This window comes from Macaca thibetana, chromosome 2 (genome assembly GCF_024542745.1).
Source record: "Macaca thibetana thibetana isolate TM-01 chromosome 2, ASM2454274v1, whole genome shotgun sequence".
NCBI lineage: Eukaryota > Metazoa > Chordata > Mammalia > Primates > Cercopithecidae > Macaca > Macaca thibetana.
Genome location: NC_065579.1, coordinates 18,302,737 through 18,320,228, shown reverse-complemented (window position 1 = coordinate 18,320,228; position 17,492 = coordinate 18,302,737). Strand labels below are relative to the sequence as shown.

Here is a 17,492-nt window from a genome sequence, read left to right as displayed (position 1 = left end):
TAATGATAAAAATAACAAGAACTATAGTAGCAGACACAAGACCATCAGTGTATATTCCTCTTGTTACTAAATATGAACTGATTCTTTGTCTGATTTTCAGGGTGGGTAACTAAGAAATTGCTGTATGTGCATTTACAAACAGGAAATGTTTCCTAATGTTGAAAAGCTTCACCTTGCCACTGGGCCAGCAGATGCCTCTATGTCCCAGGGTGCTGAGTGGCATAGAGAGAATGATAGTTAGAGAAGAAACTGGAGCTTTGGGGTGTGAATGGTTCATGAATGCTGAGTAGTCTGATACACTCATTGAGAAAAGTTATTCTTTATGAATTTTAAGGAACTGAGTGTGTCACCATCTGTGATGTGCTCAGTATTGTGTGCTTATCTTCACAATTATCTAGGCACTATAGTGATTAAGAGAGCACACTCTCAATTCCAGTCACAAATCCACAACCTCTGAGCCGAGTAACAATACTATGACAATGCTGGGCAGGTTTTTCAAAGTCCTTAAGTTTCTGATTCCTCGCCAGCAGACTGAGAATGGTTCAAAATGCATATTTAGTGACCAGAAGGATTCATAGAGGTAACAAAAGTAAAACACAGTGCCTGGCAAATGATAAGTGCTTATATAGTAACTTATTTTAACTATTACATTATCATCACAACTCAAAGTTTTTAAATCTCAAAACCAGCTTTGCTAGGAGTTTCTATGACTAGTATGCTTTAATTCCTTGATTTTCAGTTAAATGGCATGTCAGTTTATTTTCCGAACAGGAATTTTTTTAATGATACATTTATTTGAAAAAAAAATGTGCTACCAATATATTCTGTCCACTATATTTTTACTTAGATTATAAAACACATTTTAAAAAGCAAGTAGAAAATAATATATTTTAACTTTGACCCACATTATATTAATATTTTTGTAAGATCACATTCCAAATCATAAAACATTATTTAGTACTGGAATGTTATGTGGTTTTCAAGTTTCTAGCCAATTTTCCTTTGAAGGTCATGTAATCATAAAAACCGAAAGAGCTAGCAGGAAGAGAATGGCTTGGATAAAAGGATAAAAGAAGAAGAAAAAAGAAAAGTAAAACAAAAACATGAATTATTGCTAGAAATCAACAAAGATTGAGCTACAAATGAGAACTGTTAAATGGTCAATATTTTCAAAGAGAAAGAAATGAATTATTAACTTACTTATTCTGGCAAATAATGACAATAAATTTTGGATACCAGAGGTGCTTATGCAACCTTGGTGGCTATGAGAAGGATTCCTCATGTTCAAGTACTTTCCACTGTGGTTCATAGCACTTGCCTTTGACAGAAGCAGCATTCTAATGCACAGCTAGTGGCTTATCGAATTTACTATCTCCATAGTGCTGAATATACATGACCTTTCAGCTTCCACATCCTAATTGAGACATGAAGGATGATATTACTAAATTCTTCTGTGTAATTTTTAGAGTTTTGAATTTTTAGTGTCCTTACAAATAATGTTATTGATGCAATTTATAAAATGTTATTTTGTTTGCTCCTGTCACACGGGTTTGTTGTACAGACCATTTCACTACCCAGGTATTAAGCCTAGTACCCAATAGTAACTCTTTCTGCTCCTCTCTCTCATCCCAGCCTCCACCCTCAAGTAGAACCCAGTGTCTGTTGTTCTTTTCTGTGTGTTCATGAATTCTGATCATTTAGCTTCCACTTGTAAGTAAGACCATCTGGTATTAGGTTTTCTGTTCCAGCATAAGTTTGCAAAGGACAATGGTCTCCAGCTCTATCCATGTTCCCGCAAAAGACAAGATCTCATTCTCCTTTTGAACTACATAGTATTCCATAGTGTATATGTATCACATTTTCTTTATCCAATTTGTTATTGATGGGCATTTAGGTAGATTCCATGTCTTTGCTATTGTGAATAGTGCAAAAATGAACATTTGCATACATGTGTCTTCGTGGTAGAATGATTTATATTCATCTGGGTATATACCCAGCAATGGGATTGCTGGGTCAAATGGTAGTTCTACTTTTAGCTCTTTGAGGAATACTACTTCTCACAATGGTTGAACCAACTTACACTCCCACCAACAGTTTATAAGTGTTCCCTTTTCTCTGAAACCTCACCAGCATCTGCTATATTTTGACTTTTTAGTAATAGCCATTCTGACTGGTGTTAGATGATATCTCATTGTGGTTTTGATTTGCATTTCTTTAATGATCAGAGATGGTGAGCTTTTCTTCATATGCTTATTGGCCACATGTATGTCTTCTTTTGAAAATTGTCTGTTCATGTCTTTTGCTCACTTGTTAATGGGGTTGTTTGGTTTATTCTTGTAAATTTAAGTTCTTTATAGATGCTCAATATTAGACCTTTGTCAGATGCATAGTTTGCAAATAGTTTCTCCCATTCTGTAGGTTGTCTGTTTGCTCTGTTGATCTTTTTTTCTTCTGTGCAGAAGCTCTTAAGTTTAGTTGGCTCCCATTTGTCAATTTTTGCTTTTGTTGTGATTGCTTTTGATATCTTTGTCATGACATTTTTGCCCATTCCTATGTACATGATGGTATTGCCTGGGTTATCGTTCAGGGTTTTTATATTTTTTGGTTTTACATTCAAGTCTTTAATTCGTCTTGAGTTTATTTTTATACATGATGTAAGGGAGGGGGTCCAGCTTCAATTTTCTGCATATGGTGAGCCGGTTATCCGAACACCATTTATTGAATAGGGGGTCTTTTCCACATTGCTTTTGTCAGCTTTGCTGAAGATCAAATGGTCATAGGTATGCGACCTTGTTTCTGGGCTTGTTTCTGGGCTCTCTATTCTGTTCCATTGGTCTATGTGCGTGTTTTTCTAGCAGCATCATGCTGTTTTGGTTACTATAGCCCTGTAGTGTAGTTTGAAGTCAGGTAACATGATGCTTCTAACTTTGTTCTTCTTGCTTACGATTTCCTTGGCTATACGATTTCCTTGGCTATTCAGGCTCTTTTTTTGTTTCATACGAATTTTAAAATAGTTTTTCTTTTTCTAGTTCTGTGAATAATGTCATTAGTAGCTTGATAGGAATAGCATTGAAATTGCTTTTAATGATATTGAGTCTTCCTATCCATGAACATGGGATATTTTTCTATCTGTTTGTGTCTTCTGTGATTTATTTGCATAGTGTTTTGTAATTTCCATCGTAAAGATCCTTCACCTCCCTACTTAGCTGTATTTCTAGGTATTTTATTCTTTTTGTGGCAATCGTGAATGGGATTGCCTTCCTGATTTGGCTCTCGACTTGGCTGCGATTGCTGTATAGGAATGCTAGTAATTTTTGTACATTGATTTTGTATCCTGAAACTCTGCTGAAGTTGTTTATCAGCTGAAGGAGCTTTTGGGCTGAGACTATGGGATATTTTAGATGTAGAATCATGTTGTCTGCAAACAGGGATAGTTTGACTTCTCTTCCTATTTGGATGTCCTTTATTTATTTCTCTTGCCTGATTGATCTGACTAGGACTTCCAATACTGTGTTGAATAGAAGCACTGAGAGAGGGCATCCTTGTCTGGTACTGGTTTTTAATAAGAATGCCTCCAGCTTTTGCCCATTCAGTATGATGTTGACTATGGGTTTTTCATAGATGACTCTTATTATTTTGGGCTATGTTCCTTCAAAACCTTGTTTAATGAGAGTTTTTAAGATGAAAGGATGTTGAAATTTATTGAAATTCTTTTCTGCATCATTTGAGATAATCAAGTGTTTTTTGTCTTTAGTTCTGTTTATGTGATTAATTGCACTTGTTAGTTTTCATATGTTGAACCAACCCTGCATGCCAGCAATGAAGCCTACTTGATCATGGCTTTCTTTTTTTTTTTTTTTTTTTTTTTTTTTTTTGTCTGTCACTAGCTGTTACTAATGCTAATGTAAAGTATGTGATTTGGGACATTCTTAGAAGTGAGGGACAGAAGACACACTCAGTAAAATAGCCCCTTTGTCTTTAGTTGAATCTGCTCTTAATGGTTCATCCAGCTCATTAAATACTTGACCAGTCACCAGTCAGCATTCTTCTTATAAATATGAAAACTTGACAATGCAGTCTGGGAACACAACATTTCTATTAGCTTTGAAGGCATATGGGGTGCAATTGAATTTTACAATACTGAACAGTGGAATCTTGATATTTCGGAGACATAGAATTAAACCACTAGAGATAAAAATAAGGAGAAACTGAAGCACAATTCCTAGAAAATGGTATATCTAAAGAATTATTTGGAAAATGTGGTAATACTATCTAGGCTCAGAACATTTTAGACCATTTTCCAAGGTAAGAGCATTATCTACATAGTTTATCACTATTTTATTTGTTTATATCACAGTGCTTGGCAATTAGTTGTCCCAATTTTTGTTTAAGATGACCTTGAAAAAAATCAAGATATATCTACCAACATTGCCAGGTTCTGCAAATGGTCTTTTTAACCTTAAACTGAAGGAGATTTTTTACATATGTGATCTTGAAAAGAGTTTTTTGCCATTATGATACATGTTAGCACTTGCAAGTTGGTTTTCGTACTTAGCACACCAGATATGGTTGTATTTATTTTATATGCCTTATCTGCAATTTAGAGAGCAAGCTCCAGGTTAATGGACCTTCTAATCTTAAAATAATTCTTTCTTTTGGCACAAGAACTTGAATTCTCAGTAACTCAGCATGAAAACTTTCTTATTTAGTTAAGTGTTTTATTTTAAAGGTACTAGGCCCAATATTTACTAACCTATGATCGCTAAGGATAAAAAGTAAGTCATGTAAATCCCTGTAATAGTGTAAGTTTGGATTAATGTAATTGGTGATGAGCTTCAGTCCTCTGCCTAGCCTATGTTCTCAAGGAATAGAGTAGTATAACATACTTATGTTCTTGGGCAGGGTTAGCAGTGGGAAATTTAGGAAGGGCTTAAGGCTGGGAAGATTACAGCAAGCAATTACAAGTGGAAAAGTTGACGATAAATATCTTTGTACCCTGATTGGGCCTCCTGACCCATTCTCCACGGATCAAGACAACTATATGTGGCACCTACCAACTGGTAGATTTCTGGAGTTGTTGGTAGTGTCCTGGCCATCCCATCCTGCCACAAGATTCAGAATTATCCCCATCAATGTTTAAGCAACAGTTTACAACCTCCAGGTAACATCAACCTATAACTGGAACCTGGAAGAATATGGGTCAATTAGCCAAATTCCTGGAACTTTCCTCTGTCTAGCCACACAGACTCAGCTTAGTAGCAGTCTCAACATTGTATATTTTTCATCCTACTTAACCATATTATGGTGGGATTTCACAGTATAGGTACGACATCATTGACTATAAGACACCATTGATTAAAGACGAAATATTACTTTCAATACCACTAATAAAAGAAAAGGAACTTGACATACTATAAAATGCTATCAATTATCATGTAAATCCCAACTTCAGAGATATTAAAATGTGAAAAAAAATAAAACCTGTGTCTTGGAATCTATGAAATTCAGCCATTTAAATTGAGATAAAAACAGGTGAACCTACATAAAATGTGATAACACTGTCTTGTCTTTTTATGGCATCAATTAATTAATTTAACTTTGGTTTTAATGACAAACTCAGATTAAAACATTTTTTCTCCAAGATTCTGAGACCTGTAGCTGACTATATCATATTACACTTTTCTTCTGCTTCTTCTTTAGCCTAGCATTTTCTGTGCCATAGGCTTTCTCAGGCTTCCAGTATTAGTTCTGATGGCATCTTCCTATCTTGTCCTTCTTGATTGCTATATAGGGAAAAATTCTGCCTGATAGTACTATGTTAGCAAAAGCCAAAAAGAAGAAAGATTGTGATGACATAGTGCATGTAAATAACAATATTAAGACTCCTTTGATGTTCTTTTCTCAAACATAAAGAAGTTAATTTTCTCTGTTCTCTGACCGTTTTGCTGAATTTAAAGTGATAAATTCCCTGCATGGTATTTGATTGATTTTTGTAAAACTTATTGAAGCTGTCAAAGTGACTTTTAACAGGTTTTCTCTTATCCTGATTCTAGGCCAGTAATTTCATGAAGAAGGGCCTCCAGGTTTTCAGCTTCTTCTAATTCCTCCTAGGTTCCCGCCTGTAATTTGGTTTGAGCCCACATCATCAGGAAGGTCTCTTAGCAATTTCTGTACTAAACTCGCTTCCTCCTATCTCTTTGACCAATCAAAGGCTGAAAAAATTATCTTTAAATGTTCAGCTGAGTCCAACTGAAGCTTTTCCAAAGTAAATTTTACTAACAAAATGGAAAAAAAGTTTAAACTATTTTCAAATAAAAATTTAAAGTTCAAATGCAAACATTTCTTTAGGTGATTTATTCATGTATTAATTCATTTAACTAACATGTATGGAGCCTCTGCAATGTCCCAAACACTGGGCTAGAAAGAGGAGATATCAAGATGAGTGTGACTAGTTGGGAGACACACATGGCAAAGCATGGTCATATTAGCTTCCACACTGGGTCGTGGGAGCAGGACAAAGGCAATAGTTAATGCCTTTAATGCCACCTGGAGAAACAGCTGGCTTTAAGAGTCTATGATATCTTGTCTGAAGCTGAAAGAATAGAATAGAAATATTCCCACAGACAGTGATGGAAAGTTTGCAGCCAAAAACCACCCTTGCAAAGGTCCAAGGGTAATGCTCCAGGGCAAGGTGAATGTATGTCTAAGTTTGGTAAAGGGTGAAGTCTAGAGGTGAAAAAATAAAAGATGTGGAGACCAATAGGTACAAAGGCACTTGATCATGAGATTTCTGTGGGCCAGATTTTATCTCAAAGTAATAGGATGCTGCTGAAAGGAGGACCATAATGTGGTCAGATTTGCCTCTCTCAAGAGCAATTCTTGTAACACAGTGGTGTGACTGATGGATTGGAAAGAGGTTTTAAGCGAATATAGGATAAGATGTTATACCAAAATATATTCATAAACACCCAAACAAGAAATCATAACTTGTAAGAAGACAGTAATCATGCATTGAACTTACTAGTTAAACTTGATGATATGTTTCTGGAATTCAGGATAGAAACTTGAGTTTGAGACAAACATTTGGGAATCACCAGGAAATAAATAATAGTTGGGATAAGAAAGTGAATGTCACCACTGTATTGCAGTAAAGGAGAGAGATAAAACCCTGGCCCTGAGCACTCTGGCATCTCATAAGCAGTTGGGTCAAGTAACAGTAAAGAAGAAATTGCTTTCTGAGAGGTCAGAACAAAATAAGGGGAGAGGATCACAGAAACCAAAGCAGAAATATACACTCATCAGATGATGCAAATGAATGTAATTATTATTTGGAATCAAAGTATTCCTTGGATTCAGAAATTATGAAAATTAAAGAGTATAGTGTGGGCCATTTCACAGGTTGGTTAGAACCTTTTATGGAACCATTAGCCCATATTTTACTTACCTCTTACCTCAGACTGCATAGACCTTGGGAATTGCTCTATTTATGATCTTATTTGTGGTTCATCTTCTCTTCAAGAGAGCAAATAACTGTACAGTAGCCTAAGGAGCATCCCTTTAGCAGGTGAGAGTAGATAACTACTGTACATGGTTGACTGCCTCTCCTGGTAGAAACAAACCATTCAGTAGTTCCCTGACTGTGCCAGAGTTGTTCCCCAGTAAAATTCTACCACTTGACTCTGATGAAGGTCAGAAGGTGATCTGCTCATATCCCCTTTCAGCAACTGAACTAATAAATTGCCCTCAGTTTTGCTCTGGGCATATTTTTTCCAAGATTAGTTTCTCCCTTAACAGGAAGAAAGTTAAAAACTCTTTCTCTGACCAATTAATGTTGGCCATCTAGTAAAGTGGTCCTCATCATTTTAGGCATTAGGGACTGGTTTTGTAGAAGACAATTTTTCCATTGACAGGGGTGTTGGGGAGGGGGATGGTTTCAGGATGAAACTCTTCCACCTCAGATCATCAGGCATTAGTTAGATTCTCAAAAGAAGTATGCAACCTATATCCCCGTAATGTGCAGTTCACAATAGGGTTCCCAATCCAATGAGAATCGAATGCCCCTCTGAAATGACAGGAAGCGGATCTCAGGCGGTAATGCTTGCTTGCCTGCTGCTCACTTCCTGCTGTGCAGCCCGGTTCCTAACAGGCCACGGATGGCTACTAGTTTGCGGCTCCAGGGTTGGAGACCCATGATCTAGTAGGTTTCTGATCATTGATGATTTTTATTGGTTTCTCTGAATATCTTAGACATATACACTTTTAGTATCACATATGAGACCCTCAATTTCTCAGCCATTGTGTAGCCATTTGAATTTCTGAATTCTTACTGGTTTCCACTACTAGAAACACTGTATCATTTCCCCAGAATTTTCTTTCCTTATTACTGACCTCCTTCCCTTTCTCACCTTGACCCTTCTGGTTGTAGCAATCCCATTCCTTCCTACTTCTGTATTCAACTGACCCAGCAAAGCTAAATGCACCCTGACATTTTCAAGCTTACTTCTGAATCAGGCCTCCGACCTATATTACTTTCATAAATGATATGCCCTTTTTTCCTCTTAAAAATTTTAAGACAAGTCATAGAACACATATTATAAATTAAAGGATTCCCTCACCCCACATTATGGAAATATTATTACATACAACTTTTAAAACTCAAAAGTCATGCCTGTAATTCCAGTGCTTTGGGAGGCAAAGGCGGGAGGATTACTTGAGGCCAGGAATTTGAAAACAAGTTGAGTAACACAGTGATACCCCATATCTACAAAAAAAAATTTTTTAATAAAATTAGCTGGGATTAATGGTGCACACCTCTAGTCCCAGCTACTGAGGAGGCTGAGGCGGGAGGATTGCTAGAGCCCAGGAGTTTGAAGTTACAGTGAGCTATATTGTACTCCAACCTGAGCAACACAGAGTGAGACCCTGTCTCTAAAATATTTAAAGCAAAAATAAAAACAAGTCAAAACAATGCATTAAAGGAAAAAAAAACCATACATGTTATAGTTATATACCCCAGTATTTTAACATCTTGTTGAAATTCATTTTTAGTTTTATTTCTAGTCAGCAATCTTTAAAATATTTGCTTTCAATACATATTATACACATAATTTTGTATCATGACTTGTTCACTAAAGCTTTCTAAATAGAAATACTATCAAATAAATATGAGCAAAGTTAAGTGAAATTTTACTTCAGCAGCAGTACCTAGCTGTTTATAAGTCATAATGTTAAGCCCCTTTTTATACATAATTTTTAATCAACTTATTTTTATTGAATTTTAATCATAACCGGTGAACAGTTGTAAATATTGTCAAAATTCACTGCAAGAAATAAACACTTTAAATATAACATCCAGAAAACAATATTATATTTGTTTTTATTAGCTTCTTGAACTCAACTTGTGCTAATTCAGTATACAATATTTAATAAAATATTCAACATTTTCTATACATTTATTAAAGTGTTGTTTTAATTCTGATTGTACAAGATGAGAAATCTTTATAATTATTTGTTTGTAATTTACCCAATTATGTATGAGGCCAGACCTTCAGAAAAGGAGAAATATTAGGCTAAAATATCAATGTTTTATTTGTCCAGGAACTGCAGTCTGTATCGGTTTGTATAAATTTTGCTGCTCCCAATTTTTTGATCCCCATTTATTTTGCAGTCTAAAAATACTTTCAACAATGGTTAAAAAAAAAAAAAAAAGTCATTCAGGCCATCATCATATTGGCTTTGTTATCGTCAATGATTCTCTGCTCCTCAAGTAAGACTAAGCATTGCAGTCTAGGGAATCTTTCTGAAGTAGCAATGCCTGGTCCCTAATGTGTACTCTTTGAGCAGTATTTCCATCATTATTACCTCCTGATATAACCTAATCATTTACAGTTATGAATATCAAATAGCTATCTCCTAAGTCAACTGATTTGTCTCAGTGAATTTATTAAAAATAAAGATGTATTTGTTAAAAGTAAAAATCCCCTATTTATTGCAATATACCATTGAAAATATTGTCTTCTAAAATATTTAGGTCCCATAGTAAAAATCCTGTCTGGAAGACCTAGAAATGTCCTAATATGGCTGAAATACTAAATTAAAACTTAACTGTTGTTGAAAATGACAAAAATGCCCCATTTTATTTTAAATAAACTATGAATGTCTCCAATATACAAATAATGTACCTGAAACATGGAAAATATTTCTGAATCTAATAACTCCTTTTTAAAAGTAAGTGACATGATTAAGCATCACTTTTCTACATACGTGGTGTGACATTTTCATTTTGTTCCAAGGTATTTTACTTTTTGTGTGACTCTTGAGTTTGTAAACATGCCATAATATTTAGTGATTATATAATGATGATTTCATGGTTCTAGCTTAGTATAAAGGTAGCTTGACAGAGCAGCAAAATCGATTTCCTTTTTTCTTTTGTGGAAAGAGACAAAAGGAAATTGAATGCAAAATTTGCATTAAGACCATATTAGAATTATGACTCAACAATCTGTTACACATGAAGTGGAAACCAGGTGTATCCAAGTGTTAGTTATTGTGCTATTATATTCAGCCAATGGGTTAAGTTCAAACAACCCTTTGTTTAACTCATGCCTTGCTGTTACCCACAATGTTCCAAATGCATATGACCTGACACTATCTCTTGTTGTCTCCTCTTGCCAAAGGTACTCAGAGACAGGACTGTCCCTAGGCAAAATCATGAAGTAGGTGAATCTTGTGGTCATTCCCTACCCTTTTGCAATGAAAATCTCACCTTAGATTCTTCCCACCTTTCTCTCCCAAGGTACCTACTCTAGTTGCTCATTCCTCTGGATTTACCCTGTGTTTTCCAGGGCGCTCATGCTAACTCCTGTTCCCCAATCACTCTTTGAGTATATAACATCCCTGCTCAAAAATACTCAGTCGCTCCGCAAGAGGAGCTGGGCAATCAAGATCCTCCGTCCTTACCTTTGGAGTCTTATTTCCCACTCTCCCCTCCACATGTTCTACTGAAAATAGCTCACTCACCTTTCCATTTTTATTTATATACTTTTTTTCATAGTATTTCTTTTGGCTGAGCTGGCCTTGACTTCTCATCTCCATCTGTGGAAATACTCCTCATCTTTTAGGTTCTGCTCACCTGTACTTCTCTACATGCCTTATCTGTTCACCCCCAGCCTCTCTCATCTGCACCCCATCCATACCACTCATAAAGCATATGGCACATATTGCTTTGTATTATAATATTTACGTATGTGTCTTGTCTCCAGGCACTGTGCTGGGCGCTTTACAAACATAATCTCTTTTAAATTTCACAACAATCTGTTGAGGTAGGTATTATTAAACTGTTTAACAGTTGAGGAAACTGAGGCTCAAATAGGTTAAATAATTTGCCCAAAGTCACACTGTTGCAAGGTAACAGAGCTAGAACTTGAATTCAGGTCTGTCTGATTTCAAAACATATGATTTCCACTGCAACCTACTGATGTCAATTCCTTTCCATCTTCTGAAAGATAGGATGGGGGTTTAAGATGAAGAAAGAGGTCAACGTAGGATTTTTTCCTTAACAAATGTGTGTTGAATAAAGACAGTTTATTGATAATTACTGTATTCCTAGCTAGAATTGTTTGGTTAGCTAGAATCTATGAGGAATTCAAGTAAAATGCAAGAAAAAGTTCTTAAGTGGCCAGAACAAATAAGCATGACATAAAAAGTGAATGTTCAAGACAGTACATAATTCAGGAGGGGCTGGATAGCATTGGTCTCTCTGAGCACCGTAGGAAAATAAGTACAAGGAAAAAGAAGTAAATGTGCAGTTGACTAGGGAAGGCTTCCTATAAGTCCCCAGGACTTAAATGATTTGAGATAATTAGTAGACTGAAGATACGACTATCATCCTAAATCTCTCATTCACTAATAATATCTCTATTGAATATAAAGCCCACCTGTTTTATTCTACCTGCAGTGCCACATCTTGGATAAATTAGGGGAGAGAAACTTAGTGTTCCTAAGAGGGAAATCTAATTCCAAATGGACAGCTTTTACAACTGCCCTTTCCAGTTCCTGAGACCAGAGAGTTTCAGCTAAGCCCTGGACAGCTCCATTCTGTGTTCAGCCTATGGCCAACCTCGAGCCGGTCATGTGGCAGAGGCTTCATCCCTGGGAAGAATTTAAATTTAGAATCGCTGTTCATCTTCACACCACTATCTTTTTGCCTCTTCCAAAAACCAAAATCCCTTTTTTCATTTCTATTGTTGTATTCTCTTCTCATTTCTCAGTCCTCCAGCTTGTCATATTATCAGTTGCATATTTCTTTAACATGAATGAGATTCTTAAATTTAAAGAGGTCACGCAGTTATCATTAAACATGTGTTCTCGGTGCACCTCTGTTAACTTCTGACAGTCATTTCAATTCTGTTTGCGAACTCTGTTTCAATTTATACCAATCCCTTTATACCAATTCCGTTCATATACGGCTCTACACTTTTGTTCCTTATACCAATCTTCATAATAATTTAAAATTTATTATTTATGGAAAGAATGCATGCAATCTAAGCTGAAAACAGCAGGCTATACTGTACATCAGGCCTTCTGTTAGAAGATTGAGAATTTTCATGTCATTTATAAGCTAAATTTGAAGAATTCAATGAGCCCAACAAGAAAACTATCCTCAACCACAATGGAAAAATAAAAAAAAAAAAAAAAAACTCAAACAGGAAAGGTATTTTGTTTTCTTTAAAATGTCTATGGTTTCTTATCCTTTACAAAAGTCTTCATAGCTCATCCACTTTTTTTCTAACTTTTTATTTTGGAGAATTTATAGACTCACCAGAAGTTACAAAATAAATGTACAGTGATATCCTGTTTACCTTTTGCTAAGTTTCTCCCAATTCTTATATTTTAAGTAATTATAGTACACTATCAAAGCCAGGACATTGATGTTGATCTAATTCAGTTTTAAATTTGAAAAAAGAAAAAAAAAATCCACCCTAAAGGTAACCTGGACAGTTTTAAGTTCCATTCAACATTGTAAGCTTTGTAAGTATTAACCATGTTGACAGTCCTGGTAAACAAAGGATAGCATGCACATATGGCCACAGAGAAACTGTCCCCATATTGTTGGATATGATACTCAAGTCTAATTTAATTATTGGGCCAATGTCATAGCCAAGGAATGGAAAGGAGCCCATATCAGAAGACTTGGGTTGAAATCTGGTTCTGCCTCCAAATATGTGACCTTGAGCAAGTCACTTGACCTTTCCAAGCTTCAGTGTCTTCATCTATAAAATGGAGAAAATACTCCTCTTGCCTACTTCATAGGATTGTTGTGAGGATCAAATGTGATGATGTACATGAAGGAACAAGGTAGACTGTGAATCAGCACTCATGAAGATTATATTCTTTTCAGAAACTATGTCCAGTTATAGAGAAGTGTACTTTTTCTGAGGTGGTCTTATTCCTAAAAACAAAACAAAACTACCTCCTTATTAGCCATGTGTTCTAGAATTTTCATCGTATGTAAATGACCTCCCCTTTCTATCACTCTTGTTAAGATAAGAAATAGCAATATATCGAACAAGCACTCTGGAGTCATTACCTACACACCCTTTAGGCATATGGTCTATTTTTAAATAAATACTTTTTTAAACATTTCCTTCTTTAAGATTGAATGCATTTTAAGTAGCTTTTATTTTTATCCTAACTGCAGGATTCGTTCTTACTTTTTTATCATGCCATGAGACGTACAATAGGTGTTCTTGACAATAGTGTGAAATTATAAGAAAGTGAGGTTAGACAGTGGATGTTTTAAGAAATAAAAATGGAAATCATCCAAGCTGCATTGTTTCTTGGTATGTCTGAATATATAACATAAACTCCCAACTCACTGGTATATTCTGGTTTGTGGATAGTAAAAATGCTAGTCTTGGCAGTAAGGATAGAGATATATATAGAAGAAAACAAACTTAAATCATGGAAAGTAATGATAAGAGTCTTTGTGTGTACTAAATGTTTTGGGCACCACAATAAAAACGTTAAGATTTGTTTTCTTCCCTCTTTGTCCTATATATAGGCTGGCATGGCTTTGACCTATGACCCCACAGCTGCCATACAGAATGGGTAAGTAGATCACATTTTTCTCTGTTTTAATTGTGAATAGATTTTTGAGCTCTGAATCAACACCAAAGAAAAATGTTCAAATTCGTTTTGCTTTTGTTTTACATCCTTAAACACAAACTTTAAACCAAGCATTTTTCATCATTGTAATTTTTTTCCTCGTATAATTTTTTCTGATCTCCCATTCTCACAATGCCTCTGCCCACATTAAACCCTGTTCTGTCTCTCTCTCCTTCCCTCCCTTCCTCTCTGTCTCCCTCCCTCTTTCTCTGTCTTTGGAGAACAGGTTAAGCTAGACAGAGAGAATAATAACTCTAGAGTTAGCTTTCAAACACTTTTTGTTGTGTGCCCAAGTCAATTTATTCTTTCTTTCTAGTGATCAGGGAAATGATAATGGAGGAAAGTCAAGTTAGTAACTCAGGTGACTGCATCTTCATTTTAATAAGAATCTGGAAATTTGTATCCACCTACTTAGAACAAGTCATATAGCTTAAACTTCCTCCTCTGAAAAAGAAGTGTGAAACTACATGGTGTGGCATCTCTAAAATTGTGTGACTTCTAAATATCTTTCGTTGAAACTTTCTTCTTACTTCCTAATATCTTTGCTTAGGCTGTCTTGTATTTGCCAATAATTATTTTTTGGTTGTTTGCTTATTTCTTTTCACTGTCTTTTATTTTGGTATCTCCATGGCTTTCAGTAGTCTGTCTTTCATTCTCGGTATGAAGACTTCATTGAAGATCAGCATAGAGGGTAGAATGAATTAAACTTCATTTTCTATTTTGTGAATTGCCTCTAAAGAAAATCTGTGCAATATTGAAAGTATTTAAATAATTACCTCTTATTCTTATATTATTCATTCAGGCAGTCATACATCCAGTCATTCAACAAACACCCAGTAAGTATCCCAGGCACAATACTATGTTCTATAGATTAAAAAACATGTATGATATGAGACCCTTTCCTTCAAGAGGCTCACAGTCTACTCATCCATGAAAAAGTAAAAATTAATGGTAGACTAGGGTAGGAGTATAGTCCTTTGTCCTTGAGTTGATTAAAATTTCCCTCTAGAAGTGAAAATTAAGGATACCTTTTCATATATCCAATAGGCATTTACTTATTTCCAACAAGGTGCTATAAACTTGGTGTGTAGAAAGAAGTAAAGATATGGAGAAGAAAGTCCTCTAGAATTATATTATATAGTTGGAGATAAATAATGAACTCAGAAAGTAAAAAATAAGGCATTCTATAGTGTGATAGTGACTGAAAACAGATGTTATAATGGAAAGGAATGACATTTATTGAACACATATTATGTGCAAAGTACTTTATATTTGTAATTTAGTGGCATATAGTTTCAAATGAATACATGTGATTACAATTAGAAATTTATATTGGAAATTTATACAAAGGAAAATAGAAACAATAGTTCAAAAAATACCTGTATGCCCACTAATTAGATTCAATAAGTATTCATATTTTAGAATATTTTACATGCATGCATATGTATGCAGGTGTGTGTTATATATACATATGTATCTACCTATCTATAGTATGTATTATGTATATATCTACATATCTACCTGTCTATAGTATTTATCTATGTATCTACTTGTAAAAAGTATCTTGTTGCCCAAGGCTCTGTGCCAAGGATTGGAGATGCAGCAGTGACCCAGACATAACTTGTTTTTGCATTTATAAAGCTTAGATTGTTAAGGATATAAATAAAATAACAATTAACTTTTATACACAATTATGTAGTCAATTATTAAATTAAAATGATGTTAAGCATTTTTAATTAGAAATATTGATACTTTTTGCTGGATCATATCACAGTAAAATTTAAACATAATATTTCTAACTTCCTACGTCTTCAAAACTAAAGACTTTAGTCACGTAATAAAAATATTGTCACATAAAATGAAATCAGTAGTAATTTCAAAATATCATCTATTATCCAGATTATTTTTCAACTTTGTTCAGTTGCCCCAAAATGTATTTTACAACTGGATGATTCTGAAGCAAAATCAAAAAGTCATATCAAAATACCTTATATGAATTATTTCATTTATTTATATCATATTCCTTTTGGGTGAGTGTTAATATCCCACTTTCAGATAAGAAAATGAGGCCATGTAGTCCGAGGCAGAGCTGGGAATCAAATGCCAGTCTGTAACACAAATAGAGCCTGCTGTCTTTGTCCAGCTAGGACAAAGGGAAGGCTATAGGGAAGCAATGAGATTTGACATAGGTTATCCAGGATGACTTAGTTTATCAAGGATAGACATAAGGAAAAATGCTTATTGAGAAAGTGGACTGGTATGAAGGGAAGTGGAGTTTGTAGAGATTAACAATCCAACAAGTTTTACTGGGGTGAAAGTTTCTTGTGAAGGAGTTTTATAAGTTTAGAGCGTTTTTTTGGTGCCAGATTTGGAAGTTCAAGTATTTGGTTTTTACTTCCTAAGCCTGGGAAGTAATTATTGTTTCTTTTTTAGCAACAGAGTGGTGCGATATAAATAATGAAGACTATATTGGAGCAGGAAAATCCTCTTAGTAGGAAGCATCATTAAGAGGATATTAAAATAGTCCAGTTATAGAAGTGTAAGAGTTTGTTCTAGAGTGGCCCATGTATGAATGGAAGAAAGAAACCAAAAGGAGAGACAACCTGAAGAAACTTTCCAATCATGCATTAAGCAAGTGGCCACCAAACAATCCTACATTCAGGGTTATCCATCAAGGGCTGGGGACATACTGGTGAATAAGACACAACCAGTCTTTACTCATCTACATTGTAGCAAAGGAAATCAACGTTAAAAGTATTTTATTACTTATATACCATAAACACCCAGTGGTGAATTGTAGGGTGTTATGAATGGTCTAGTCTTGCTTGAGTGGTTAAAAACTTCTCTAAACAAGTGATGCCTTGAGCTGAGCCCTGACAACATGTAATGACCAACTAAACTGGATGTTATATTTGAATGCAAAAGAGAGAAACAAAAGTGAACCTGTACTATCAGCAGAAAGACAAGGAAATAAAGTGAAGATAGATGATGATATGGTTAGGCTTTATGTCCCCACCCAAATCTCATATTGAATTGTCATCTTCATAATCCCCATGTATCAAGAGAGAAACCAGGTGGAGGTAATTGAATCATGAGGGTGGTTTCCCCCATGCTATTCTCATGATAGTGAGTTCTCACAAGATCTGATGGTTTTATAAGAGGCTCATCCCCCTTTGCTTGGCACTCATCCCTTCCTGCTGCTTTGTGGATAAGTTGTCTTGCTTCCCCTTCCCCTTCTGCCATGATTGTACATTTCCTGAGGCCTCTCCAGCCGTGCTGAACTGTGAGTCGATTAAACCTCTTTCCTTTATAAATTACCCAGTCTC

At 35.3% G+C, this 17,492-nt stretch overlaps 1 protein-coding gene across 17 annotated transcripts in view; it reads left to right on the top strand.

Annotated features, from left to right (window-relative positions):
• Nucleotides 1-17,492, top strand: part of RBMS3 (RNA binding motif single stranded interacting protein 3) — a 1,212,964-nt gene that overhangs the window by 1,061,583 nt on the left and 133,889 nt on the right. For all 17 annotated transcript variants that reach the window (XM_050779422.1, XM_050779425.1, XM_050779420.1 and 14 more), the window contains one exon: nt 14,063-14,109. In XM_050779422.1, coding sequence (XP_050635379.1) covers nt 14,063-14,109 — 47 coding nt within the window. The remainder of the gene's footprint in view (nt 1-14,062; nt 14,110-17,492) is intronic.